Raw genomic sequence first — 25,939 nt, forward strand, 5'->3', positions numbered from 1 at the left:
TGCCTCTCCCTCTCTCTCCCTCTCTCCGTGAGTAACGCTAGAGCTATGGTTGCTGGCACTGGCACTGGCAGACCTGCAGCTGAGTGTCTGGTCTGCTGTTTATCTCACACAATGCCTCGGCTGGATTCCTTGGGTTTCTGTTTCACTTGCTCACCTGGCGTTTGTCTCATTGGCTAGCCCTCTCTGCACTCCTTTCTACCTGCAGATGGGCAGAAGTGTAATTCCCTTGTCTCCCCGAAATCCACGTCGCGACGCTGTCCCTATCGCAGCAGTACGCAGTGGGTACAGAACAATAACAGTACATCCCTGGGCCTTGGTCTGAGGGAGCAGATCAGCATCCACGAATCCCCCGGATTCCTGGTGAGGTCGACCCAAGGGCCAACGCATCCAAGCGCACTCCGTCCGTGATCCTTCTCCATGGATGTTCCGGCATCAGACGAAAGCTGGCGTAAGCCCCGCCTTTCACCCGGGTCTGACGCTGGAATTGCGTGCCTCTCTCCCTCACCACGGACGGTGATAAGATACCGCTACTTGCACAGATACTAGAATGTGTAGAAGCACGGGATCACGTATCGTCTCGTCGCTGTGCAATTGGAGCCTGATAAGCTGAAGCTTAATGTTTGTGAAGTCGTATACTTCACATGCCTCATCTTATCTTCGCACGCATTCTCTGTCTAAGATGACGCGAAGCAACTTTGCCGTGGCATAGCTTCGTGATCTTCACCGTATGTGTGCAGTGCGTTAATTAGTATAGAACAACAGAACAACGTGTCTGTACGATATCAGCGCCTATCCCACCCAGGCGTCTACATTTGTGCCAAGGCAACGTCGTAGTGTTGTCTCTTCCTCCGACTCCGAGACTTCAACGTCAAACCTTCGTCCGGTGATTGAACGCTGATCTGACCCCTCCACAGTCCCTCCAAACGAGCTGCTTTGGTCCGACAGCTGCTGACTAGCGCCCGTAACGTTGGCTTGGCTGCCCATGGCCGTAATCGAGGGTGTTTCAGACATTGCGCTCTTCGTCATCCCCATGAACCCAAATTGGCTCACAGATTGTAGACAACGCGAAACCTCGCAGCCGTACGCAGATGTTCACAACGTTCTATCTAGCCGATTAATACAAAGCGAAGACTGACACATGCCGTAAGCTCACCCACTCGAAGTCGTCTGCTTCCGTGTCGCCAACCTCAGCTACACGCCGGACAAGGGGAAGCTCCGAAGGCGGTGAAATGAGATGAGCAAAGGCGTCATTCGGTGCGTTCGATATTGGCTTGTCTGCATCAGACGTCGCCGTTCCTGTCCACCCTTTCCTTATAGCCCCGGTACCGCCAGTCCCCCCGTCGGATTCTAGCCGTGTGACCGGCTGGCGGGGAGGAAGTAGATTTCGGGCGGAGTAGCGACTCGGCCGCCGGGAGACGGTCCCGTCAACAACGTGCTGTGTGCTTATCCGTAGTCTGTACGCAGACAACTGGTCCTGTCTTGTCTTGACTTGACCAAGAGGCAAGCACTCAAATAGAGCAACAGCTGATGCTGCTCCGATGTCCAAGTTCCCTCATGTCTTATCTTGCAACGCTGCACCTGAACTGGCACTAAGCTGTTATGGGTCGCCGGCTAAATGCTGGCGTTTTGCTGGCGTTTTGCTTTTTGTAGATTGGGTGTGGTATGTATGGTAATTCGTCCCTCGCGTCGAGCTTCCCGTTGGTCCTCGGCTTCCTCAGATACCTAGGTAGTGAACAAACATCGGCGCATGTTGTGCTGCAGTTGGGTACCGCTGATCACGGCAAGTTTAGCGGCAATAGCGTCGCGCGTGAAGCAGGATCTGTGGAGGAGCGGGTTGTGCGGATTCCCGCTGCAAGCTCCTACGGTCCAGTACGGGCCAGATTAGAGCTTCAGGTCTCCAGCCTCTGCCACGAGAATGCTGCAAGAGCTGCTGCAAAGTTACCCACTCTACGTCCCGACCAGGCATTTCTGCAGCAGCTTGCAGCTTCCCCTACCCTGGGCTCCCTTCGTTCCGCAGCGTTATCGGGGTGGCGGCAGCGGCGACGGCGACGATAAGAGACCATGTGGACAGCCGGGTCCGCATTGCTGCCTGCCGGGCACATTCCAACGTGTCGCCTCCGTGTCCGATACCTCACCTATATGAGTGACTCAGTTGGTGAGTGGGTGATAGCTGAGCTCGTCAGGCACCACGATGGCGCAACTGCCAGGCGTCCTCCGTCGTGTTGTGGCCGTTCGCCCAACGCCTCTCGGCGAGACACGTCGACATTATTGGTCAAGTGGATCTATCTCTGTTGATCGAGACAAGATGGGAGGCGAGAAACAAAGGGGTTCAACAGCTCGTGGCTACGAGTATCTGGCCCATACCATGGCAAGTGCATGAAAACACGCAAAATTGCTACCGTCAATTGGCTGACAACAACTGCCTTGGACCTGCGACCGGGACTAGGCACGGCGGACTGTCGGCGGTGGACGACCTTGGTGTGGCTTTTCTCTGGCTTATGGCGCCTTGCTGCGCATCGAAATTGGTCCCAGGTTGCCAGGTACTGACAATACCTGAGTGGCTGACGGATGCGTCCTCACCCCCAACCGCCTCTTCTCTTACTTACCTTACCTAGGTAAGGTAAGGTAAGGTATCTCTCCTTTGGGAATCTACCTTAGGTACCCGTGCGCACCTAACTATGGTCCGGTGGTGGCCAGTTGTCGGCGTTTTCTTCTTCTTCTTCTCTCGCTTCTGGCGCTTCCTTTGAGTCACCGCCGTCGTTCTCTGCCTTTCCATGGGGCCTGACCGCCGACGGACTCGTGACAGCTCCCGCCGCCGGTTCCCTTTCCGGCTCCCGTGCCGAATCCGTCCGGCGCTTTCAAGGGCCCAGCTCGTCCAACACTCGGTCCTCCCGCAACGTGTTTTCAATGCGATCGTGGTGTTGTCGTAGTCGTTGTTATTGTTGCTGTCGCCAACGGACGGGCTCACCGCTGGTTCATCTAGCCTTAAGCTGTCTTGACATGCTGCTCCTATTGGGCCTACCGGAGAAGGTTTGTGTAACTCTTTGGCGCCTCATTCGTCGACCCCACCCCCACCTTCGTACAGCTCGCAGTCGCACACACACACACACACACCTACGACAGCTGCAACCCAACCTACCTACGACGCTGCATCCTTTTCCCCTTCCGGGCCTTCTTGAATTCCGGTTTGGCTTGACCGCCTTCTTCGCAATTTCCCGCCGTCCAACCTCATGCATGAACCAGTGTCAGCTTGGTCAAGTCAGCTACAGGACATACCAACTCACAACACGCGAAACCTCACTGAAGGATTTTCTTTCACCCTTCTCGCGTTCCTCTGACATTTCGCGCGTCGCGTCCCGGTCCTCACCGTCTCACCTCTATCCATATTTCTTCTCACCTGGTCACCGCCACTACCGACGCAAAAACACCCGACGTACATCGTGCCTGAACAGCCCACCATGGCACCGAAAGTCGGCAGTGTCAAGGTTGTGTTGCTTGACATCGGTGAGCCTCCATCTCCCCGCATCCACACATTTTCGGACCTGGATGGATTTGTTTTGTAGTTGATAAGAGAACTCACGCTGATTTGAACCACTCGCCCGCATTGCAGAAGGGACCGTGTGCCCCATTTCCTTTGTCAAAGATGTCTTGGTATGATTGTCTTGCCCGCAGCCACTTCCACATCCCAACCCCGGTTCTGTCGGGTCCCGGGTGACACCCCGATTATGCTCTCCGCCGCTTGCCTTCTCCTACCACGGAGGTCGCTTGTCCATTCCTGCCGGATCACCGTGCGCATAGACCCGAGGCGGCACAATCCCTGCGTCCCGTACTGACACTTCATCCTCCCCATAGTTCCCCTATGCTGTCAACGTTCTGCCGGCCACCTTAGACAAGCAGTGGGACAGCCCTGAATTTTCTCACTACCGGAACGCTTTCCCTGATGATTGCGTGTCTGACCGTTCCGCTTTCGAGGCTCACTTCCGGGACCTCGTCAGCCGCGATGTCAAGATTTCTTACCTCAAGGCTCTCCAAGGCTATCTCTGGAAGGAGGGCTACAAATCTGGCGAGATCAAGGCACCCCTCTTCAAAGATGTCCCTGAGCGTCTTCTATCGTGGAAAAACGCCGGTTTGCGCCTGGTTATCTACTCATCCGGCTCTGTTCCCGCGCAGAAACTCTTCTTTGCCCACACAGATGCTCTGCCGTCGGACTTGACACCCCTCATCTCTGGCTGGTTCGACACTGTTAACGCCGGCCTCAAAACCGAGTCTAGCAGCTACACCAATATCTTATCCAACTTTCAAGATACCAAGCCTGATGAGTGGCTCTTCCTCAGCGACAATCCGCTTGAAGTCTCAGCCGCCATTGCGGCAGGAATGCAAAGCATACCCGTCGTTCGCCCGGGCAACGCACCTTTGCCGGCTGATATGAACCCTCAGCCGATCAGGGACTTCAATGAGTTGGAGGATCATGGATCAACACAATGACAATCGCCGAATGATTGCGGGTTTGCCGGCAAATGCTCCTGCTAAACGCTGTAGCTCGATCGGGAGGGTTCGTTTGGGGTGCCTCGAATACAGTCTGCATCCGGCGAACATCACCTTCAGCTCTCCCGTCTCCGTCCTTCCCGCGAATCCACAAATCTTGTTCCTGCTCTCCTTTCTTCCAATCCACACAAAGACCGTTCCAGGCGACCCCCTCCAACTCTTCACAGCGCCGTACCACAACTTTATGTGTAGCCACTACGACGCCAGTCGGAGCCCAGCCTAGACAATTGGTTTAGTGCTGAACTCTGGGCAAAGCGAGCAAGGACACAACGAATCCAATATAAGAATCCGGGTGTTAAATGCCAGCTTCATCTCTCACGGTAACGAAATGAACAGTCCAGCCACATTCAATTAGAGCTCGCAAGCAACACTCGAGCCATCTCCTGATAACTAGCGGCCAGGTACTCTACCGACCCCGAGCCATCCGCCACCTTTTCACGGTACATTGTTGATGCCGATGATAAGAGTGTAGAGCGGCGGATGGGGGCGTTTGAGCGGGGTTCTTGAAGTCTGGAGAGACGGTACCTGGGCATATCACCAGGGCTAGCCGGTGCTGACCCTCTGGGCAACGTGACACTTTGTAGTGCGCATTTCCATGGTGATAACGCAAGTGATCGTCCGTCGATCTATGCAAGGCCACCTGTTGAGGAATCCCACTGTGTCGTCGAGTTCTCCCTTTTGATCGCCCATTGCCGTCCTGAAAAAGGAAGCCGCAGCCAGGGATAAAGCTACGTATCTGCTTCGAACAGGAGTAAGGTTTCTCCACCCGACTTCGGAGGCCGTAGTGTTGGATCGCGCGTTGGTTAACCGGGTGTCCTCATCAGTCATCATTCTCGCCTGTTCCACAGCGGTACTGAAATGACAACTTCCGGGCCACTGGTGTCACGAAGCTTTCAGAGTGATAGCAAAGTTATTCCGAGTCACTCCTGGGTTGACCTCAGTCTTGGTAAACGGGGTCACGGGCTGCTGAGCAGGGCCCTGTCTCTTCCACAAGGAGTAGGCCAATTTGTTCGTGAGCTTGACTCCGACCTGGGCGTATCCCAAGAGAGTCATCAGCTCAACAAGTCGACCCTGGGAGAAGTAGCGTGAATTGGAGATGCAGCTTTTGGGTAGAACGACGAACAGTGAGGGGAAAACGTTGCGGGCGCTCTCTGGAAGATCGTCGTTGGGCTGACGGAGAAATGACAGCGTACGGAGAAGCATCTCCCCACGTAGCGAGTGGTCAGGGACGTAGTTAAGAACCAGACTGAGTGAGATGATATCAAACCGCTCTGTATCGTCCTTGGGAAGAGGTCTCTCCATGAAGTCCTGTTGGAGGATTCCCGGCTGTTGACTGTTAAGGTCGATGAGCTCCATCTCGAAAAGCCCACTCTTGGAGCAAGCATTACCGACACTGAGTGCGCCCACCTCAAGCATGCGCAAGCGGCGGCGTGTACTGCCGTGGTTGTCGCTCGTCGCCGCCGCCATGGTCTTTGTTGATTGGAGATTCGCCGGTCGCAGCCAGTCCAGAAGAACTTTTGAGCTGTCTCCGCCACGATCTGTCCTTTGGCCCTGGAGACTGGCCTGTTGATACTCCTTGAGTCCGCCGAGCGCAGAGATTTTCGCCGCCAAAGCCGCAGCTTCTTTCTCGTCGTTTCTGGCCAAGGCCTGCTGTCGCTTCTTCTGTAGTGTGTGATGAGTGTTGATGAGAGTTCTGGTTTCTTTCCGACTAATCGACTTCGCCTTTCTCAGAGTTGGAGGTCTACCACTTGACAGAAGCTTCGGTGTTGGTTTTTGTCGAGCCATAGCTGATGTGCCGTCACTTCTCGAAAGAACAAGTGTGACCGCACAAGGCTTTTGATACCGGTGGTAAGAAATATTGTGCAGGGTATTTGACGGTCGGGATGCGATCACGACAAACCAGATCTAGTATCAGAGAATCTCAAAGCTCGAGAGATATTGCGCAGCCATAGAGTATCATGTAGTCAAGAATCTCTCAGAACAAAATTTCGACATCCATTGGTTCTCCCGACCTGACCACGAACTGATCTTAAGGTGCCTCAGGTAGGTGAGCTCCGCTGTCAGCGACCGGCGAATAGATATTGCGTTTCTTTCCGGGCCCCCGCCGTCCCGGTCTTCTAGCAGCCCAGCCTCGAGGGTGCACGGATCATGTAAGCGAGGGAAAAAAAAAAACCAGTGCCCTAACACGAACCACAGAATCTGGGGGGGGAAAAAAAGGAAAAGTTCACGAGAGCCTTCTTTTTTTGACCTCAACCGCGACTCAGCCAGCTAACCCGACCAGCCAGCCAACAACCCCCAACATTCACAATGGCCCCTAACACCAAGAAAGGTACTTGACAGCAACACCATTCCAAGATGTTTCCAGCTCGATGAATCTTCTGCCCGTCGACGGCAACGGGGCGAACCTCCCGAGCATCATGCTGCAGCAGATTTTGCGAGTTCTTTGATCATAAAGAGCGATTGCTGATGCGACATCTACTACAGGCGGTGCCTCCAAGGCTCCCAAGGGCTCCAAGCAGGCCAATGCTGCTGCCAAGGCTGCCCTGAAGGGTGTAAGTACAACGCAAAAACTTGACGAGGCGCTTCCTCGGAACGAAGCGGGATCGATGAATGGCGGCGACCTCGACTGCTCGCTCCATGTCTCCCGCCTCCTCCAAGAAAGCACATTTCAAGACGGACGACCGAAGCTGACATGCAAACTTCTTAGGCCAACTCCCACAAGAAGACCAAGGTCCGCTACACGACCTCCTTCCACCGCCCCAAGACTCTCGTTGTCTCCCGCGCCCCCAAGTACCCCCGCAAGTCGATCCCTCACGAGCCCCGTCTCGACGAGCACAAGATCATCATCCACCCCCTCAACACCGAGAGCGCCATGAAGAAGATTGAGGAGAACAACACCCTCGTCTTCATCGTCGACATCAAGTCCAACAAGGCCCAGATCAAGCAGGCCCTGAAGAAGCTCTACGACATCGACACCGTCAAGATCAACACCCTGATCCGGTAAGAGAAGTTCCCCCTTAGTTGGATGCGACATGCGCGCAACAGACAGACCATCAACATCAAATGAACTAACAATGACTGGTGTAGCCCTGACGGCTCCAAGAAGGCCTACGCCCGCCTCACCCCTGACGTCGATGCTCTTGACATCGCCGCCACCAAGCTGGCTCTCGTTTAAACATTGAAATGACGGGAATGGGTACGGGAACAAAAAGCAATTCGGGTTCATTGACTGCAACGGCATTGGCATTGGCGTCTAAAGGTTGTTGATTAGATCCCCGAGGATGGTATTCCAGGGGCACAAATCGATTCCCCAGTCCTCGAGCTGGGGTACAATGACCAGGTTGAGTCTCAAAAATTGCATATGAACGCGGAACCACTGCCGCCCCTCGTGACCCTGTCTTTGAACCACATTGAACCACATCGAACCACAACTGCTCCTTTTTGCTCCCTGTGCTTGCCAATCAATGTAATCACTAGAATTGTATGCACTAAATTGCAATGGCAGCGTGGGAAGTGTGCTATCCAATCACTCGTAACATGTCGTAGTCCTACAATGCTTGTACATGAGATGAGCGCCAGCTGAGGCGTCTTCCATTCCCCTCTCGGTATTTGAGCCCCATCCTCCTCGGCCCATGTGAGCATACAAATCATCTAGCCCGAACGCATGTTGTTCAGGTGCTTCATTGTGAGGAAGTTGACATCGAGGAAGCGGTCCACACAGTTGGCAAGGCACGACTCCTCTCCCCTTTCCAGTTTTGAGCCGCGAATCGAGCCGCTGGCGCACTTTTTCCAGCAAATTTCCGTGAGCGCGTGGGTTTCTGTCGTGATTGCATGTCAGCTTCCTCGCTTGCCTCGATTGCCTAATGCTGCCTCGCGCTGCGCTCTACAGAATCGGAGATTGTGCTCACGTGATTGTATCTGCGACCGCTGCTGCTCGTTCGCAAGGAATTGACGGAGCTCGGCCTTGTCCTTGTCATTGAGCTGTTCCAGGTCGGTGTTCTGGAGGGCCTGCTTAGATGACTCCATGGCTTCCGTGTCTGACGCTGCGCTCCGGAGAAGTCGTGTTACAACGCGGTTGCGTGTGATGTAGAAATTTCCAGATTTCGATCTTCCTTGAAACAACGGTATAGGAGACCTGAGGCGTGCGTCGTTGCGATTGAATCGCTTCTTCGTGGTGAAGGTTTTGGAATAACAAAGGTTCAGTTGGCTCACACTTTTTCCCATGTCCCCACTCTGGGTCCCGCTACCTTAGTCTCAGTACTACCTAGGTAGGTAGGACCTACCTCACCACATTGGCTCAGAATCCGCTTCGCTTGGACACCGTAGTTTTCTTCTGAGGAGACACGACCAACTTTTTGACATTACGCATGCTTGCAAGGAGCATACCTCGAGAAACACATGCCCAACTTTACCGTAGAGAATAAACTCACACTGCATGGAGGCTTTCGATTTTCCCCCTTTTGTTAGACGGTTCAACGGTTAATTTGACACACATCGTCAGCAGACCCGATTGCAACGAGAGAAAGGTGAAATTACTACGTAGTCTAGTCCCAATGCCATCCTCTCCTTCTTTATTGCTACCGTCATTTCCTCTGGTCACTCAGCCATAGTATCCGCCTAGCACACAGGACCGTGTCTTTAAATGTACTTGTATCTGCGAGCCAAAGCCAAGCTAACCACACAGAAGAAAATCAAACTTCCCAAGATGGTGAAGAATGGAGCGAGAGTGTTGCTCCCTGCGAACGGAACTGGAACGTTCATGCCAAACAAACCGCTGACAAGGTTCAGCGGCACGAGGATGGATGCCAGGAAGGTGATCTTGCTTAGAACCAAGTTCGTGTGCGTGCCCTGCGAGATGCTGTTGATCGAAAGTTGCGCCAAGTAGTTGCTGTGGGAGCGAGACAAGATCTTCTCAAAGTGACCTAGGTTGGTGACCATGGTAACGACGTGATCTTGGATGTCACCAAGATAGAGGCCGATATCCATGCGGGGAGTGACCTTGTAGTTCTCGTTGCAGCGCTTCGTGAAGCCCCGGAGCACATCAGCTTTGCCTCCCAGAAGGCGCATCAAAGCCATAGTGTTCTTACGAACACGGCCGATTGATCGAAGGAAAGCATTCGAGTCGTCCTCACGAGCCACGAAGACGCCATCCTCGATAGCATCTGCCTCGACTTCGATTTCACGAATGACAGGCGCGAAGCAATCGACAATATCGTCGCTGGTGAGAAGGTTAGCAAGGATTGCCGACATGCGCAAGCAGAAAAACTTACATGAGGGCATAGCAGATCCAGTCACTGCTGAGTGCAACGTAGTCCTTGAGAAGGGCAATGCGCTTCCGCACATGCGACGCATGTGCGTTTGGCTCAAAGCTGAAGCTTAGAGTACCCTCACGGAAGACGACGACATAGATATTGAAGGGCTCGTATTCGATGCCGTCATCTTCCTGAACTGCGTGGAACGATCGGAAGCTCGCAAAGTAGTAAGAGGGGAAGAGCTCAATCTTCTCCCGAGCCTCTTGCGTTGTGATATCTTCGATGGTGAGCGGATGAACACCGAAAGCCTTGCAGAGAGCAACAACCTCCTCTTTGGTCGGGTTGTTGACGTTCAGCCACCAAACACCATCCGACTCATCTGCAGGCAAGGCAAAGAGACCGCGGAGGTCCTCTCCGGGTAGCACGAGGTCGCCGAGTTCTGCAGCGTGGATCGTTGACTCCCACGCCGAAGAAAAGAAGCTGAACCGGTTGGGATCCACCGGCTGTTGTGCTGGGGATTGCTTCGCCTTAGGCTCCTCATCCACAGCGGGCTCCTTCTCGGGAGCATCCTGACCCGTGGACGAGTCCGAGGGCATGTTGAGAATGTCTCCATCAACAGTGTGGAGCTGCAATTGTGGCTGCACAGCTTCAGATGTCTGCGGCCTGAGGTCTGGGAAGGCACGAAGAGATTCGCGGCGGCTGTTGACCCGCGAGGCCCTATCCGACTGAACAAAGTTCTCGAGATAGTCGAAGTCAATGTACAACTGGTCTTTGCGCCGACCCTCCTGGAGAGGAAAGCAAACGTCTTCCTCGGCGGACTGATTGGTAGCCAGGCTGGCACCATCGTCCACCGTGTGCGGCCGGCTGCGATGGCTTCGGCGACTGCTGATTGAGACAGCTCGGTGCAGCTCTTCTTCGTCACCAGCCCGCTCCGCCTTAGACTCAGAAAAGGACATGCCACGCTCACGCCGACGCGCCTCAGCGAAGGCCTTGACGGAGTTTGGCGGCGACACGGATCGTTGATCAGTGATGGTCTCAACCGTCGGCCGACGAACACGACGAGCCGTTGGTGAGACATCAGCCCCTTCTTCATCCACAATTGCTTCTTCAAAGTCCCTCACCCGAATGTTGGCTGATGCATCCGCTGCAGCCGACTCGGGGCTCAGCAATCGAGCTCCGTAAAGCGTGTCGAAAGTGCCTCGACGGGGACGCTCTGGGTGAGGGGCAGCCGTGACCTGGTGACGGTGATCGTCAAGCTCAGGGATCGGCGTCTTGAAGGTGCCCTCAGAGATGGTCTCCTCGTGGTCCGACATGATGAGAATTATTGACAGTACGCTTGCGGTGTTGCTGGTATTTCGATTGACGCGATGAAACAGGCGAACCAGTCGATTTACAGGACCGTAAGGGAGAGGAATGAGATGTGTTACTCGGAATCGCTTCTCTTCAAATGCCTCCGCAACGCTCAACTCAGATGGCGATACCCATAACTGATGCGTTTAGTGACGTGCGATGCAGACCGCAGTTGATAGCACCCCGCGCGGCCGCGGCGCGCTGTCCGCTGAACGACTAGCTAGCTTCCAGGGCAAACAGGGCTGGCGACAGTCCCGAGAGCCGTGATAAACGCTGGAAATGCCAGCAGAGCGACGGCGTGACGTTTTCGCAGTGATGTTTCCAAGGGGTATGAAATCGGCAATGGGGAAACCCAGTTATGGAGGCTTCTTGTTCACTCCGCTGTAGACCCAGAAACCAGGACCTAGGAGTGAACGGGAGGGGGAGGTAGCGGCAGCTGCGAGTGAAGCCAACTTGGTGGTGTTCTGGTTGAGAGGGTAGTTCAGTTGGGTCTCGCGACCTGTGAAAATGAAGCCAGGCGAGGACGATAATGCCGGACTGTGATGCAGTTACGCGGAACGTGCTGGGAGGTCGGACGAGCGTGTGCGATATCGAAGGTAAAATTCCGCGCGAGTTTGCGGTTTGACGATAAAGGACCAGAAAGAGGGATTTCCTGGCGATAGCAGCGGCAGAGATACGAGAGGCGGTCTATTTGGGTCAACCCTAGATGCGGGACTCGTCGCCCGGAAACAGGTTCGTCCGTCGCAGTCCCGAAAGTCGATTGTCAAAGAAAAAATCAGACTGATCTGATGGAATGCTCGTTCTGTGCGAGGCAATGAGCAGAAACTGGCCGTCGGCAATGGAAGACTTGGGACGATTTGAACTTGCCCTCGAGCGGTGGTGCGGTCGAGTTTTCGTTGTTTCTCCTGTGGTAAAGAAGAGAGAGAGAGAGGCCATAAAAGGGAGGAGAGGATTTCCTGGCTGTCAGAAAAATTCCGAGCCAGGGAGACGCCCGGCAGAGGCGAGCCGAAGGAGAACTTTTTTTCCCTTCAGGTGTCAAGCACTACCTGGCTCCGGCCAACAGCAGCCCAGCAGTTGGGCAGTGAGGTGGGGAACTAAAGTCGTCCAGTGTCGCTGCAGCGGGTGGTCTGTCACGGGTCCTCTGAGTGAGCCCGACTGCTGTGGTGCCAGTGCGACGTGCCCTGTAGGAATTTAGTAGTGAAGTGCGCTAGTGTACATTCACAGTTGCGTAGGTAGCTGAGTGGACCCGGGCGGGCGGCACCGTGCAAGCCCACAGTTTGTGGGTCCGTTCAAACGGTTCGCGGTACACTGATCTATTGTGCCCCTCCAAAGGGTGGTGCACGACCAAGCCAAGTGCTTCCAGTGTCATGGATCGCTTCGAGTGCTTCCGCCGAATGGGCTGCTACCTGTCCGTACTTAGGTAGAGCCAAGCATAGTGTCCGTGCTTCCAAGCACCTACCTTACTATTACGAACTGGCATACTTGTCGCCAACTACACCCAGCGGACTCCTCGTAACCCTGATCCGTTGATCGCCTCAAAATACCCATCTTCTTACTTTTTGGGCATACATCTACGGGCCGACAGACTGATTCTATTCCTTGCCAAGCCAATTCCTTGCTGCACGCGTTTCTCGATCGCTCTTCAATCTTGCTACCAGACGCAGCATCTCGTACCATCACACAGTCCTTCACTTCGACACAATTCCCTTCCATAGCCCGCATGGCTGATCAAATTCTCGACCAGGTGCGCGACCTGGCCGAGGGTCAGATTGTGAGTGCCGCAAGACGTCTTTATCCAAATCACGTTGCGCTGATGTCTGCCTCTCCTCAGGACTTTGAGGGCCAAAAGCTGGCCGACCTCTTGGCGACCCTCGTCCTCTCAGCATCCGGGGTAAGTTCGCACCTCAAAACTTTCAACACCATATCCCTCTTCTCCGCGACCTTCTAACAGTTTAAATTTTAGGCACTCGCCTTCCTCGTCGGCTTTTTGCTTCAAGATATCAAGTTGGCAGTTTACATAGGTCTCGCTGGCACCGCCCTCACATTTCTCCTCGTTGTGCCTCCTTGGCCATTCTATAAACGACACCCGGTGAAGTGGTTGGAATCTAATGGCACGGGTATACGCAATGTGGCTACGATAGAGAAATCGGGCTAAGGGTATCGAGAGTAACAGTCATAAGGCTAGGCGTAATCATTCCAGTGCTTCCTATGGTATCGTATCTTCTCGTGTGCCTTTACTCCTCCTGGTCGGCCACATTGGCCGGCTTTGTGCAAATTGCCGCAGCCCATTCATTGTACCATTTGACTGTATTGAGGCGCTCCTGCGCGACTATGCGATGCCAAACCCAAGAAATAATATCTCCCCGTGGGTAACCACCATGTCAACGACCGTACTTCTGAAACTCCCAGTCACGGTTGTCCAGTGGGCACACTTGGCGGGCCTTGAGCCAGCGAGAAATACAATGGAAATGGAAGGCGTGCTGGTGAAAATGTTAGCATACGTACAGCTGCGTCGGGCGAGAATACGTACGTTGCAAATGCCCCAAGCTACGGTGCACTCCTCGCTCGTGGCAGAGGCTTGGTTCGCTTGACACTCAATGCCTGTGGTGGTGTCAGTATGTCCGGGGAAACAGCTTAGCAGCCGATGGTCCTTCTATTCGACGTACAGAGGTCCATGATGTGGTTTCTGCAGATGGCGCAGTTGTCGACGACAATGTCCCATGCCCAGAGTGCGACGGCGTTCCACTACCCATCCGTAAGCTCAGAAAGAGTATGCTTGGTCCGAGATGCTAACCTTCTTGACCTCGAAGCGCTTCTTGCCGTCGGCGGCCTTGGAGTCACCGTCAGCTCCCTTCTTGACGACGCTGCCAGGGGCATCGGTCATGTCGACGTCGGCCATGGTGGGATGCTAGAAACGGCGGGGTTCGGTGGACGTTTCGGGGGGGCGCGGCGAGTGCTGCGAAAGCGGAAGACCGGGAGTCGAGGGGCGGGGTCGATGAGTTGTTGAAGTGGTGATGGAAATCGGACTTTGGCAGAAGAGCTCTCGAATTTAACGGTTGGTTGCTCCTGATGCTGTAGTACCTGGTTGGAGGTGGGGAGGGTCAGCATCGATCAGTGAGGTCAAAGAGGTGGCAGAATCGGCAGGTGACAGCAGGGTACAGCAGGAAGGTAGACAGGGAAGGCTGTCGTGGAAGAAAGAACACGTCGGGTTGATGCGGTCGGGAGAATGAAGACATTCCATGCCACTTTCCGCACCTCTTGGATGTTTTATTGTCGTGTTTCGTGGCTAGTTCTGCTCGTCCTCGCGGGCGTTGCGTTGGTGAGGCACTACTGCTTAACTTACCTTTGGCAGGGTAGGGTGGTAATGACTGAGGGACGAGGCAAGGCTGCTACCAGTGGTTAAAGCAACTCCGTTTCGTAGGCAGGTGCGAGCTGTGATTGGATGGAGTTAAGCTGTGAACTGAGGGCGAGGCACCTACTGCATAGTACCTACGGATACGTTCCTAACGCCTGAGTACCTTACTTAGGTACCTAGGTAGTGTACCGAAAGTGCCTTATGGTGCCTACCTAGGTACGAATACCATAAGCACCCCACTCAGGATACCTACCTACCTACCTTAGGTACGTAGATGAGGTAGGTTGTGCGGCGAAGTTCAGTGTGCCTTTCATGTCAGCTCTGACTTCCGCTGGCTTCCATCCATGGATTTCAAAAGTGCCTACTTAAGGTACAGTACGGTAGCCAGAAGATAGTCTAGGTACCGTAGTCGTATGGCAGCATTGCCCTACCTGAGGTCCTGTCAGGTAAGGTACGGTACCCGTGCCGCGTTCCATTTGCCCTGAGACACTCGCATAGCTGGTGGCATTTATTTGATGACGGGAGTTCGAATATCGATCGAGTGGTGCGGGCAATGCGACGCCAATTCAGTTCTCTGCCGCCCGCATCCCGAAGCCGAAAGCCGGGGCTGTTGGCTGGATTCGCAGTCATCAAGAGCAGCTGAAGACTTTAGCTTGACGAACTTCCAGGTCATACTACGGATATCTGCAGCACAGTCCACACTTCAAAGTATATAGACAGATGCTCAACCATGCTGTCTCCGCGTCACAGCAGTGACGCAGTTGGTCCTGGAAAGTGACTCGCGCCCTGCCATTTTTGGTGCACGGGAAACAAGGATGGTGAGGTGCCTATCATAGCAGGAGTGGCTTATCGTGAGGCTGGCATTGGGAACGGCCCGGAAAATGAGGGACAGCAGTGGCTCAGTTGCTTCTGATTGGATGTATTTTGGTCGGTGGTGTTGGACAGTTGCGAGGAACAGCACAGGTTGGGATGGCATGCCGTGCCTCGCCAGGCCCTGCCGAACGAGCCCAATCTTGGCGCCAGGGTTACTTAAGCCCCTCTCCCCTCTTTCGCCATTGCCTAGCCGCATCACAGCTGCAGCCACTGCCCACCCCATCGCTGCTTCAGCGTCACCCTATCTACTCTTCGCCCTCCTTTTGCACGGCACAATGAGCAGAGCACCATCACGCGCTTCTTCTGCATCAGATAATTGCTTCTACTTTTCCCTTCCCCGAAACCCGCTTCCTCAGACAGACCATCCTCCTGGCGCTTGAACACGCAATCCGATCATCATCCGCCCGTAACCAAAGCGAAAAACCCAGTATCTTTAAGCATCAACACGACGCTCCCAGCGGCACATCGACAGCCATAGTTGCACTCACTCTGCGGTCAACCGATCTACCCGACAAGCCTGCCTCATCTTAACACATCATACCTAGCCTACGTACCTACAGCGCTCTGCCTGTACCGACTAGGCTCTGGGCACGAGACTGCCGTACACAAAGCACTCTTCTCGTTCCTTTGCCGTCTCTCGTTACATTAATTACAACGCAAAGCAAAACACCGAAAGCCGAAAAGCGACAAGCCAGATTGTCCCTTCAGACATCAGTATGCAGGAGGCAACCAATCAAGCGAAGCCTACAACCAACCGTCGCCGAGGTCGAAATGGCGGCGGGAAGGCGGCCGGGCAGAAAATGTACGCCTCCGAGAACGATATGGCAAATGTGTCGAATTCTGCCTTTGATCAGTTCGGTCCACACACTCCTCAGAAGTCCTACTCGGGTTCTCCAGATCCCCAGTCGGCCGCGGGGGCTCAGACCGGCTCCAAGCAGCGCTCTCGCAACAAGCCTCGAGCGAAGAATCCCAGTGCCAATCCTGTAGCATCGCCAGACACCCGCCAGAACCGTCGGTCAACACCCCAGAGCATTCCCGTCAGCAACAAGCCAAACACCGCTGCAGCCTTCGCTGGCGCAACCTTCCACGCATCTCCCGCCCCTTCAGCTCTGCCTATGCCTAGCTTCTACTCGAAGTCGATCCCCGAGTCCCCAGGCAATCCGGGCATGAGACGAGAAGTTCAGCAGCAACCATCTCCCCCAGTGACGGAGCATGAGGCACCGACTCCGCACCATCCATCGACTGTGCCTGTGGCCCGAGAGTCTCCTCTTGATGCTATCTTTCGAGCAGATAGGGCTGAAAAGGAGAAGGCACGTCGAGTAAGCTCTCTTCACTCCTCTTCTCGGCCTCAGGGGCCTGTCTCGCCGCCGGCTCCCGCGCTCAGAGACAGTCCCTTCGCCGCGAAACCGTACAATACCCACCCGGGGCATCGAATGCCATTCGAGCGATCCTCCAGCGGCATTTCTTCGGCAGAGCTTGATGGCTTTCCCGGCAAGCCACTTGGCCCTGCTTTTTCGACTCCCTACCAGGACCGCATTCGGGCTGCCCGCGCCGGTCCTAGTCAACCTTGTACACCAAAAGCTTCGGAAAACTCACCATCCGAGGACCGCTCCGAGGCCTTGAAGAAATACTTGTTTGGAGGCAAGGGTATGACAGGCTCTCCTCAACCCTCGCCATCGATACCTTCAACTCCGCACGCCAGTAATGGTATTGTTACACAGGACGAGGAGGCTCGATCCTCCGATCTTCGTGTCATGGAGGACAGTCTTCGTCGAATCCTCAAACTAGACTCTCCTCTGGCGGCTGCCAAATCGGGAGAACGTCCTTTGTACTCTTGAAGAAGCCACTGGTTTGGGCTATGAGGTGGACGTTTTCCGTACGCCACCCATCAACCAGGTGTCCATGATCTATGTATGTGGAACTTTTGGACCAACAATTAGCATGGAACGGGAGTCTTTGCGAGTTCTGGCTGTTGATTGTGATTTTTGTTGTTGGGTGTCTTGGGGTTACGGGATGTGGCAAAATTGGCAGATGCTTTTTTTGTGCCAACGTCAGGAGTATTCAACTTGATACCCGGAGGCGACATCGATGTTTTTCTTCAGTTAGGACAACTTCAATCATTTTCCGTCTGCATCTTCGTTGGACCGCTTCGTGGCGTACTTTCAAAGGTATATCATACTCTATTACAAACGAACAGTCTACCTTGTCTAGGGACCACTGGCTGTAAATGCCCGTCAGTGTGATGCACATCGAGAATACATGAATATGAGCGAATGCTGTATTTTATTCCAAAGGCCGTAAGCTCGATCACTCTACCCTGTGTACTGGATATTGGGTTGATGAGCATAAACGTTCTTGGGAAATTTGTTGTATTTGTCCTACGCAATAGCTCGGCTTGAACTCGACAGGAAGCAAGGTGGGCATGACGAATATCAATAGGATTTTCTGCGGCAGCTCTCATACGGTACGGTTGTAAACGCAGCTGGATCTCGGAGTTTCATTCTGACATTACCTCGAGGTCTATTCTCGAGCGAGTTCGTAAATTGTGGATGGCGATGTGCTTTGCTAGATCAGCCCATACCACTTTGGGCCGATGCAAACATTCACAATACGCAGCATGCCATACAGTCTAGATGAGCCAGAGATGAAGCCTTGATTCTCGATGCTGCACGGGTTTCAACTCGTTTCTGCCCTGTTGCCCAAGGCCATCATACTGATGCCGTGTATGGTGAATGCAAGCCCCCTCATCCTATCATCTTGACACCGTGATAAGGCATGGCAGAGGCGAAGGGGCTGGGAGGAGGCGGGGAATTGAATTAGGTATGCTTGCCGGGAACCACAATAAGAAGAAACGCCACTTGTCCAGCTACCATGTGTCGTTGTGACGGATCAGACAATCGAGCCACAAACGCAAACAGAGCCACGTCCACATCTCAGCAGCTTGTGACCAATATGTCCAAGCTCTTGACGTAAATAGTTACATACACAAGCGTGACGACGAGACTGTAGAAGGCAATAATGCAAGTATTGCCATAAGTCTCTGCGTATCAGACAGTGACGAGACGAGCAACTGTAATCAGGGACAAGTCATGAATACATTAGATCTGTCGTGTTTGCTACCTGATCGTGCAACTATCAAGCTGTCACATACTAATTCCACCCTTGTCATTGGGAGTCTGAAAAAATTGTAAAGAAATCAAGCAGATACGAGCGCTAAGTTAATTAATTGTACACCAACAGAGCGGCGCTTCTTTGCATCTAATGTACCTAAGCGGGGAAAGAATGGGGGAGTATGCAACAAAGAAGCAATCTGATCACGAAGGCACGTGACACCGCGACAGCTACCCGACCTAATTAATAAACGCTGTATGGTATCGCGACTGCCTTGAGCCCACGTTCAACTTATTCCACACCGAATTCAGCACAGAACAGACTCTGGTATTCAATTCCTCACCTTATAAATACTGAATCAGTCCGGAAAAGCGTATTTCTGGCGGCTTGCGCGCGACTATGAGTTCAGAATACAACCCAGCGCGTTCTGCATCACCAGATGCGGAAGATGACCCGGATCTGGCCTTGGCCATTGCATTATCTTTGCAACAAGAAGACATCGCACTTCACAATCGATCGGAAGCATCTAATGCGCCAGCGATCCCATTAAAGCAGTCCATCAAGCCTACCACTGGTGTTGCGTTTGGGTCCCTTGCTCTTGACAGGAAAAAAATGGAAGAGGAACGTCTCGCAAGACTGGGAAAACGATCAGCCACGCAAGCTGACCTTGACGAGAACTTCCAGACGTCAAAATCTCAACGGACTGATGCCGCTGACAGCCAAGAGTTGAGAAACGCTGCCCCTGTTCTGAAGGTACAGGAGCAAGCAGCCAATGCCCTCGATCTACCTTTCGCCAAGGGAGCCTTCAGGAGAACCTGGGCACGAGGATACCCGAGGACGGGCGATGATATCAAGATCGAAGAAGTATTGCAAAAAGAGCAGCTGCAGCTCGCCGTTCTTTCCTCTTTTCAATGGGATGAGGAGTGGCTTCTATCGAAGATCGACTGTCGGCGCACCAAGATGGTGCTGGTTGCGTATGCAGCAAACGACGCAGAGGTACGTGAAAAACTGCCAACAAAGCCCCTATCCGTGACCGATGACACGTTCACTGACAGTATCCTACAGAAAGCAGTGATTCGGTCAAACGCCCCTGCTGGGCTCATCAGATTCTGCTTCCCGCCCATGCACGGCGGGTATATGCATTCTAAGTTGCAGATCCTAAAGTATGAAGGGTAAAACGTCTCCATTCTTTAGACTACCGGCAGCTACTGAGATTATGGCAGCTATCTCCGACTTGTGGTTCCTTCCGGCAATCTGGCTCCCTACGATTGGGGAGAAACGGGTGTTCTAGAAAACGTTTGTCACCCCCGATTCATCACAATCCTCCTCACGGCCTAGCTCACACTGGCAGATGGTGTTCCTCATCGACCTGCCTCGCTTCGAGACGCAGCAGACTACAGCCGGTACGGAGACACTGTTTGGAAAGGAGCTGCGGCGCTTCCTAACAGCTCTTGGTATTGGTGAGAAACTGGTCAAGAGCCTTGACAATTACGACTTTTCCGAAACGAGTCGCTACGGATTTGTCCATACAATGTCAGTCAATCGAACGAGGGTCCCGGCAAAGATGGCATCGACTCTGACAGCTGACTTCAATCCGCAGTTCCGGGAGCCATGCGAATGACTCTTGGCAACACACAGGTCAGCATACCCCCCAAGGCGCCAGAAATTGATGTTTGTGGCGTGTCAAAATAAGAACTGACCGTTTAAAATTAGGCTACTGTGGACTCGGAAACACTGCTCGTAGTTTGGGGTTAGCAACCGACTATCCCGTCGACGTTGACTACGTGGTATGTAGGCTGAACAATTTTCCCAGCTCTTGGCGGGCAGTTTGACAAGGGGGTTTCGCTAAGCAATTTGTCATCAGGCTTCTTCGCTGGGATCTCTGAACCATGGTTATTTGACAGCTATTTACAATGCTTGTCAAGGTACGTGTGGTTGCACTCAACCTGTCGAGACTTGACGGGGTGATCAGCGGACTAACACCCCGCGGCACCCTTGTAGGTGATTCGGGCATGAAGGAATACGAAGCGAGACAGTCCAAGTCGACCAGAAGCAAGGCCGGAAGGTCAGGTCCTTCCGGTTCTAGAACAATTACCGCCGAAGCGGTCGATTTGCAGCATCATTTCCGTATTTATTTCCCGACCGAAAAGACCGTTTCGAGCAGCCGAGGCGGTAGATCTGTAAGTATGTCCCGGCCGGGATCGCCGCGGCGCCGGTCGATCCTGGTGCCCAAATGCCCCTGTCTTTTGAGAATGCTCATTTCGCGTCATTAATCAGGCTGCCGGCACTATTTGCATGCAAGAGAAGTGGTGGAAGTCTTCCACCTTTCCGCGAGAATTACTGCGAGATTGCGAAAGCACCCGAACAGGTCTGCTGTTGCATAGCAAGGCCATTTTCGTGCGAGAACGAGCGTGCAACGGTGCGGTCTGGGCATACATGGGGAGCGCAAACTTGTCAGAGAGTGCATGGTAAGTCATCGCGAGGCCTGGTGATAGGCGACACCAACGTCGCAGTAGTAAAAAGGCCGGGGAGGGAGGGGCCAGAGGAACCATATGCCGTCTGAGCAGGACGTGACGAAACGACGTGGATCGATCATAAGGCTGACCTAAATTGGAATCTAGGGGCCGGTTAGTGAAGGACCGGGAGTCGGGAACGGCCAAGCTCTCCTGTCGCAACTGGGAGTGCGGCGTGTTGGTCGCGGTGGGCAGGACGGCGGGCTGCGCGGATTCTGGGACACAGCGGGGAGCCGACCAAGGTGCCGACCAAGGTGCCCAGACGCTGGAGCGGGCGCGGGCGCAGACTCAAATGGGTCGCGACAGAAAGGAGGGCGATGAGGAAAACCCGCAGCACCAGCACCGGCGGCAGCGACGCCAAGGCGAATCACCAGGCTTCGATGAAGCGTTTGGAACGACGATGCCCATTCCGATGAAGGTGCCGGCGGGGCTCTACACGTCAGATGAATCGGCAGCCAGCCGGCCTTGGTTTTTCATGAAGGCCGATTGACCAGGGATGTGGGACCAGGGACGAAGCGAGAGGGAGGGGGTGTGATTCAGCTGAGACACCCCTGGCAATTGGCGGAAGAGCGTCCGAACGTGCACGATAGACAAATGGCCCTCAGCGACAGTCGTATCAGCTTTGTGTTTATGCTGTTTAGGGGGGCGCGGCAAAGGGATGCAGAGGAAAGGGAGAGCAGGCAAGTGCAGCACGGACATGGATCTTCACAGATGGCATGGCGTCGTCTCAACCTGGAGCAAACTCCGGGTCGGCCGGGCTAATTAGCCCTCCGATGGCGGGACCTCAGCATTTTTACAGGTTCTACCTATCGCGCCTATTCGTGCCTTGGTCAAGCGTTGCTGTGCTGCCGATTTTAAGGACTAGCGTCTATTAAACGATATGGCCTAGTGAATCTGCGGTTTGCATGTCCCGCTTGGATGGCATGGGGGCCAAAAAAGTGCACTGTACGTACCTACCCATACGTGAGTCGCAATGAGATGGATCACAGCATGTAGTGGCAGCTGTTGGTAGGTTGTGGACGGGGAGCGGGCGAGAGGGAGAAGAAAAAAAAAAAAAAAAGGAAAAAGAAGGCTAGCGTCTAGCTGGGTATCCATAACAAGCTAAGAAGATTCGGAGTAATATGTTCAACTCGGGTACGGATATGCTGGTTTCGCAATATGGATTAGTACAAGTGCGAGACGCACATTTAGGTATTCCATGATACCGAGGGCATGGCAGTCCACATACCGGTTGAATCCGGTGATTTGGATATGGGTCGTACTGGGCAGGTCGCGCAGCATACCTACACCACCGTGGTACACAAAGCACAGTGTCAAATCCAAAGACGATACCAATACACTGCAGAACCGTGACAGACCAGGGAGAGGAGGGGGCAATATGGGAGCAATAGATGTGCGTAGGGGTGGCGGACGGGACGATGGGAAAGTGGCCGATTGCCTGCATACCCCAGAGAGGTGACGGGCAGCAGTGGGCAGCTTGGTCGCAGTCCTTCTGGCACCCCCTAACTTGGCTTGCCGCCGCAGCAAATTAAGGCATGTGGTGACTTAAGGAACGGGAAGGATGGGGTTGGTGATTGCTGGCGGTGACACGGTTTCAACTTGCTCGTGGTTGGATCAGCCATACCGAAAACCAAAAACCGAGGTGACGAGGAAGCGAGATAGGAACCCAAGATACTGGCGAAACGGACGGCGAGTGGTTCATTATGCGTGAAGTGGGAGGATAGCAGTGCCGGCATCGACGGGGTAGCGCATTTCCCTCCGTCAAATTGCAAATACCATACGTAGCACCGTGAGGGTGGCAGTTAGGTGAGAAGGAGGTGGTGATTGTGCCCAAGGGGCGATCGACCACAACCTTTGGCCGCTCCGGGTAGGGCAAGGCAAGATGAGACGAGGCGAGGCGAGGCAGAAGGGAGGGACAGAGAAGAATGAGGAAAGAACAGTCGAGTTCTACACTACCTTACTATGCAGTACATACACCATTGCTCGAGCATGAGGGACAGCGCTGCAGAATAGCCCAGTAACAGTACTGTCTGACGTGTGGTGCCGGCGATGATGTCGGCAGGTTCAAGGGAATTGCAGTGCAGCGTAAGGTAGTGCGGATACACGCTAGCGTACGAATGCCTTTGGACGCTTGGCTACGTACCGGACTTACCTCACGGATACAAGCGCTTGGAAGCTTGGCAAGTCGGGGTCCTTGTCGAGTTGGGCCGCTAGCGCGAACTCCAGATTGTGAGATCGCAAGTTTGGTTTCTTTTTCCGTGGGCTCTTCTTCATCCGCCGGCCCCCTCCCCCCCCCTCCCCCCCGTGGCTGGGTTTGGACCCCTGGAGTTGGGTCCAGAACTACGACCAGAACCAGCCAGAATGGCAAACAGGCAGCGCAATGGGGTTGGATCATGGATGGGATGGGATGCATGGGGGATCCTGATCGGCATTGAGGGGCCAAGCAAGAGCAGGGTAGGGCACAGGGTGGATACCTCTGCTATGTACTCTGTACGCGACCCAGAATACCTGGGAAGTGTACGTATCTACAGTACCTAGTAGTAGGTAAGGTAGCTTACTAAGTGCCGCAGCTTCTTCTGAGGACACCCACCGGCGCCACCCTAATCTGCCCTGTCTTTTTCTTTATTTCTTTTCAATCAGCCATTTCAAGTGGGTCGACGGTGGATCGGACTGATCCTTGCCGTCTTTGGCCTCGCTAGCTTGAGGCTGTGATGCACCGCGGGCGGGTTTATGAGGTGGAGTTGCAATATTTTCTCGACTTTGTCAACGGCACCGCTTGATTGGATGGATGTTGCGGCTTCTGCGGCATTGAGCTCGAACGGTACAGACGGGACAGTCGGATTGGCGACGGACACTTGTGATGCGTGATGAGCGGTGAATGGCTTGTTGACTCGATGCGACTCGATTCAACTCGAGTCCGTAAGGGTATGTATCCGTGATTGTTAGCAGCAGTACGGATGGATCCAATGCTGCGCAAGCGCACTCACTACCTTACATGGAAACAGACGGGCCGCAACGGCCAGCAACCAGACTAAGGTAGACTAGAATGATGCGCGGTGCGGACATCTAGGGACCGCACCTCACCTCGCTGTCCATCTCCAACAGCAAAATAACATGGCGAGGTGATGGCAAGGTGAAGGCGATCGCAGCTGGGCCTGGACTCGCCCGCCATTGGAGACATTGGCGTCGGCCCTCCACGTCGTCTTGGCCCTTACTGCGGTAGTCTTGGCAGATGGGCCGAGTTGCAGTGGGGCCGGACATGTTCGCATGTCCGCCCGGGCAGATGACTGACAATTCAATTTGGCCCAGAGAGAGACAAAGAACGGAGACGGGCACTTTTGTCGGGGATCTAATTACATGCACCCCGCCAACTACTACACGGCAATTTCTGTGCAACAATCTCCCCGGCAAGAACCATGCTGTCGTCGATGCGAATGATCTGACGAACCCGTGCATTGAAAGAATCCACAGAGCTCAAAAACAGAACAGCATCAAAGCCCCAGAAAGTCCGTATGTACTGCGTAGTATGTACGGAAAACAGTCACATTTCACAAATGCGAAAATGGGAGCTGCGCCGGGATTGACATTGCCTGTCGCTATGCCCAAGCCCAAGCCCACACCCACGGCGGCGGCGGCGGCTGCGGTTTCGGCTTCGGGGCCCAGGGGAATGGTTGACCTCTGATTCTTGACCAGGGCCCGACTTGTCAATCTATTACGTGCACCGTCAGATCGAGCCCGCATTTGCATCTGCGGATATGTGCGCTATCTGAGGTACTATTCTGCATGTGCATATCTGTGCCTGTGCTTGTAGGCTGTGTCTACACATCGCAAGGTTGGAACGACGTTGGCGTGGAGGGGAGACATTGCCTGATGACTTTGCGACTACAAACCCCGCCTTCACCGCGGAGCATGTTGCAGTTGCTCGATTTGCTCTCCTTGATCACTAATCCTTCGTGTTTCAACCCGACTTTGGATTGCATCGCCTGAATTCAATGCTCTGTTGGTTATGGAGCAGGACGCTAGCGACTGCTATTCCAGCATTGGTGGATGGCCTACACCACTGCCTTTTTTCTGTGCCCTTACCTAGTGGTAGTGGTAGCGACATCAACAAGCCTCGCGTCGCGTCGCCTCAACGTCAGGTAGGCGGGTAGACGTTCCGGGGGCCTGCTAAGTGCCCAAGACGATGCTGGGGCTAAGGTAGTGGGACTCGACCGGCGGGGAGATAGGGTTAGTGGAGGGGACCGAAAAGTCAATTGACTACCTTACCCAAGTAGGTCTGACACCGATGACGATGGCCGATGAAGCCGCCCTTGAGCCAATACGTGGTAGCCGCGCAGACAAAATCGTACCATGCCTTCATCATTCATGTGTAGCGAAGGTCCAAATGCCCAAAGGACCGGCCGGAGGGTCGAGATGCAATACCAGTGGAAACACACCTCAGGTAGCTCGCTCGGTCCTTGGCAAACCCGCTCAGCATGCGTCCGTGGGACTCCGTTAGCCATCCTGACCACATCGACGACGATAGCTAGGTGGCCAGCTGAGGCAACAGTCACGATCTTGGCATGGCGGCACCTTGTCTACATACAGAGTATTCGCTTCGCCGCTTCGCTGCCTCATGCCGCGCCGCCAAAGACGCGTCTTTGGCATCACGACGCATCACTTTTACGAGCCTGCCAAGAGTTTGTTGCTTCAGAGCAATTGGATTGGAGCGCACTGCGTCGCCGTAAAGCCAAGACCAGGGATTGGGCTTGGCGGTCATTCGGCGCCGGCGGCTGCACCGGCATCGGCCATCCGGCAGCCCGGCGGGCAGACATTACAGTCCGTCCGGAAATGTGGAGGCGGAGGAACATGCAAGGGGACGTAGACGCTTCAGGCCGGAAACTGACAGCTTGAGAGCTGCCGAATCCCCGAGATGGGTTCCGAAAGGGGTTGGAGGCAAC

General features: G+C 54.1%; 9 protein-coding genes across 9 annotated transcripts; 6 read left to right on the forward strand and 3 right to left on the reverse strand.

The window, feature by feature from the left end:
• Nucleotides 1-3,458: 3,458 nt before the first annotated feature.
• On the forward strand, nucleotides 3,459-4,485 carry UTR4 (enolase-phosphatase E1; the record flags this gene model as incomplete). The annotated part of the gene is made up of 3 exons (XM_053185793.1): nucleotides 3,459-3,504; nucleotides 3,611-3,651; nucleotides 3,853-4,485. The coding sequence occupies 3 exons, from the start codon at nucleotides 3,459-3,461 to the stop codon at nucleotides 4,483-4,485; spliced, it is 720 nt and encodes a 239-aa protein (XP_053030259.1).
• Nucleotides 4,486-5,427: 942 nt separating this feature from the next.
• COL26b_013171 (uncharacterized protein) lies at nucleotides 5,428-6,330 on the reverse strand (the record flags this gene model as incomplete). Its single annotated transcript, XM_053185794.1, has 1 exon — nucleotides 5,428-6,330. The coding sequence occupies one exon, from the start codon at nucleotides 6,328-6,330 to the stop codon at nucleotides 5,428-5,430; it is 903 nt and encodes a 300-aa protein (XP_053030260.1).
• A 522-nt stretch (nucleotides 6,331-6,852) lies between these two features.
• RPL23A_1 (60S ribosomal protein L23A) lies at nucleotides 6,853-7,720 on the forward strand (the record flags this gene model as incomplete). The annotated part of the gene is made up of 4 exons (XM_053185795.1): nucleotides 6,853-6,874; nucleotides 7,030-7,097; nucleotides 7,253-7,545; nucleotides 7,633-7,720. 4 exons carry the CDS (start codon nucleotides 6,853-6,855, stop codon nucleotides 7,718-7,720), a joined length of 471 nt encoding a protein of 156 aa, XP_053030261.1.
• A 476-nt stretch (nucleotides 7,721-8,196) lies between these two features.
• COL26b_013173 (uncharacterized protein) lies at nucleotides 8,197-11,110 on the reverse strand (the record flags this gene model as incomplete). The annotated part of the gene is made up of 4 exons (XM_053185796.1): nucleotides 8,197-8,363; nucleotides 8,454-8,680; nucleotides 9,290-9,763; nucleotides 9,816-11,110. 4 exons carry the CDS (start codon nucleotides 11,108-11,110, stop codon nucleotides 8,197-8,199), a joined length of 2,163 nt encoding a protein of 720 aa, XP_053030262.1.
• Nucleotides 11,111-12,867: 1,757 nt separating this feature from the next.
• COL26b_013174 (uncharacterized protein) lies at nucleotides 12,868-13,302 on the forward strand (the record flags this gene model as incomplete). Its single annotated transcript, XM_053185797.1, has 3 exons — nucleotides 12,868-12,918; nucleotides 12,979-13,038; nucleotides 13,111-13,302. The coding sequence occupies 3 exons, from the start codon at nucleotides 12,868-12,870 to the stop codon at nucleotides 13,300-13,302; spliced, it is 303 nt and encodes a 100-aa protein (XP_053030263.1).
• A 79-nt stretch (nucleotides 13,303-13,381) lies between these two features.
• Nucleotides 13,382-14,046, reverse strand: COL26b_013175 (uncharacterized protein; the record flags this gene model as incomplete). The annotated part of the gene is made up of 4 exons (XM_053185798.1): nucleotides 13,382-13,468; nucleotides 13,678-13,748; nucleotides 13,814-13,892; nucleotides 13,942-14,046. 4 exons carry the CDS (start codon nucleotides 14,044-14,046, stop codon nucleotides 13,382-13,384), a joined length of 342 nt encoding a protein of 113 aa, XP_053030264.1.
• A 2,045-nt stretch (nucleotides 14,047-16,091) lies between these two features.
• On the forward strand, nucleotides 16,092-17,213 carry COL26b_013176 (uncharacterized protein; the record flags this gene model as incomplete). The annotated part of the gene is made up of 1 exon (XM_053185799.1): nucleotides 16,092-17,213. One exon carries the CDS (start codon nucleotides 16,092-16,094, stop codon nucleotides 17,211-17,213), a length of 1,122 nt encoding a protein of 373 aa, XP_053030265.1.
• A 1,885-nt stretch (nucleotides 17,214-19,098) lies between these two features.
• On the forward strand, nucleotides 19,099-19,662 carry COL26b_013177 (uncharacterized protein; the record flags this gene model as incomplete). Its single annotated transcript, XM_053185800.1, has 2 exons — nucleotides 19,099-19,482; nucleotides 19,552-19,662. The coding sequence occupies 2 exons, from the start codon at nucleotides 19,099-19,101 to the stop codon at nucleotides 19,660-19,662; spliced, it is 495 nt and encodes a 164-aa protein (XP_053030266.1).
• Nucleotides 19,663-19,837: 175 nt separating this feature from the next.
• On the forward strand, nucleotides 19,838-20,156 carry COL26b_013178 (uncharacterized protein; the record flags this gene model as incomplete). The annotated part of the gene is made up of 2 exons (XM_053185801.1): nucleotides 19,838-20,019; nucleotides 20,087-20,156. 2 exons carry the CDS (start codon nucleotides 19,838-19,840, stop codon nucleotides 20,154-20,156), a joined length of 252 nt encoding a protein of 83 aa, XP_053030267.1.
• Nucleotides 20,157-25,939: the final 5,783 nt, after the last annotated feature.

Source organism: Colletotrichum chrysophilum (assembly GCF_026319265.1).
Source record: "Colletotrichum chrysophilum strain AFK26 chromosome Unknown scaffold_209, whole genome shotgun sequence".
NCBI lineage: Eukaryota > Fungi > Ascomycota > Sordariomycetes > Glomerellales > Glomerellaceae > Colletotrichum > Colletotrichum chrysophilum.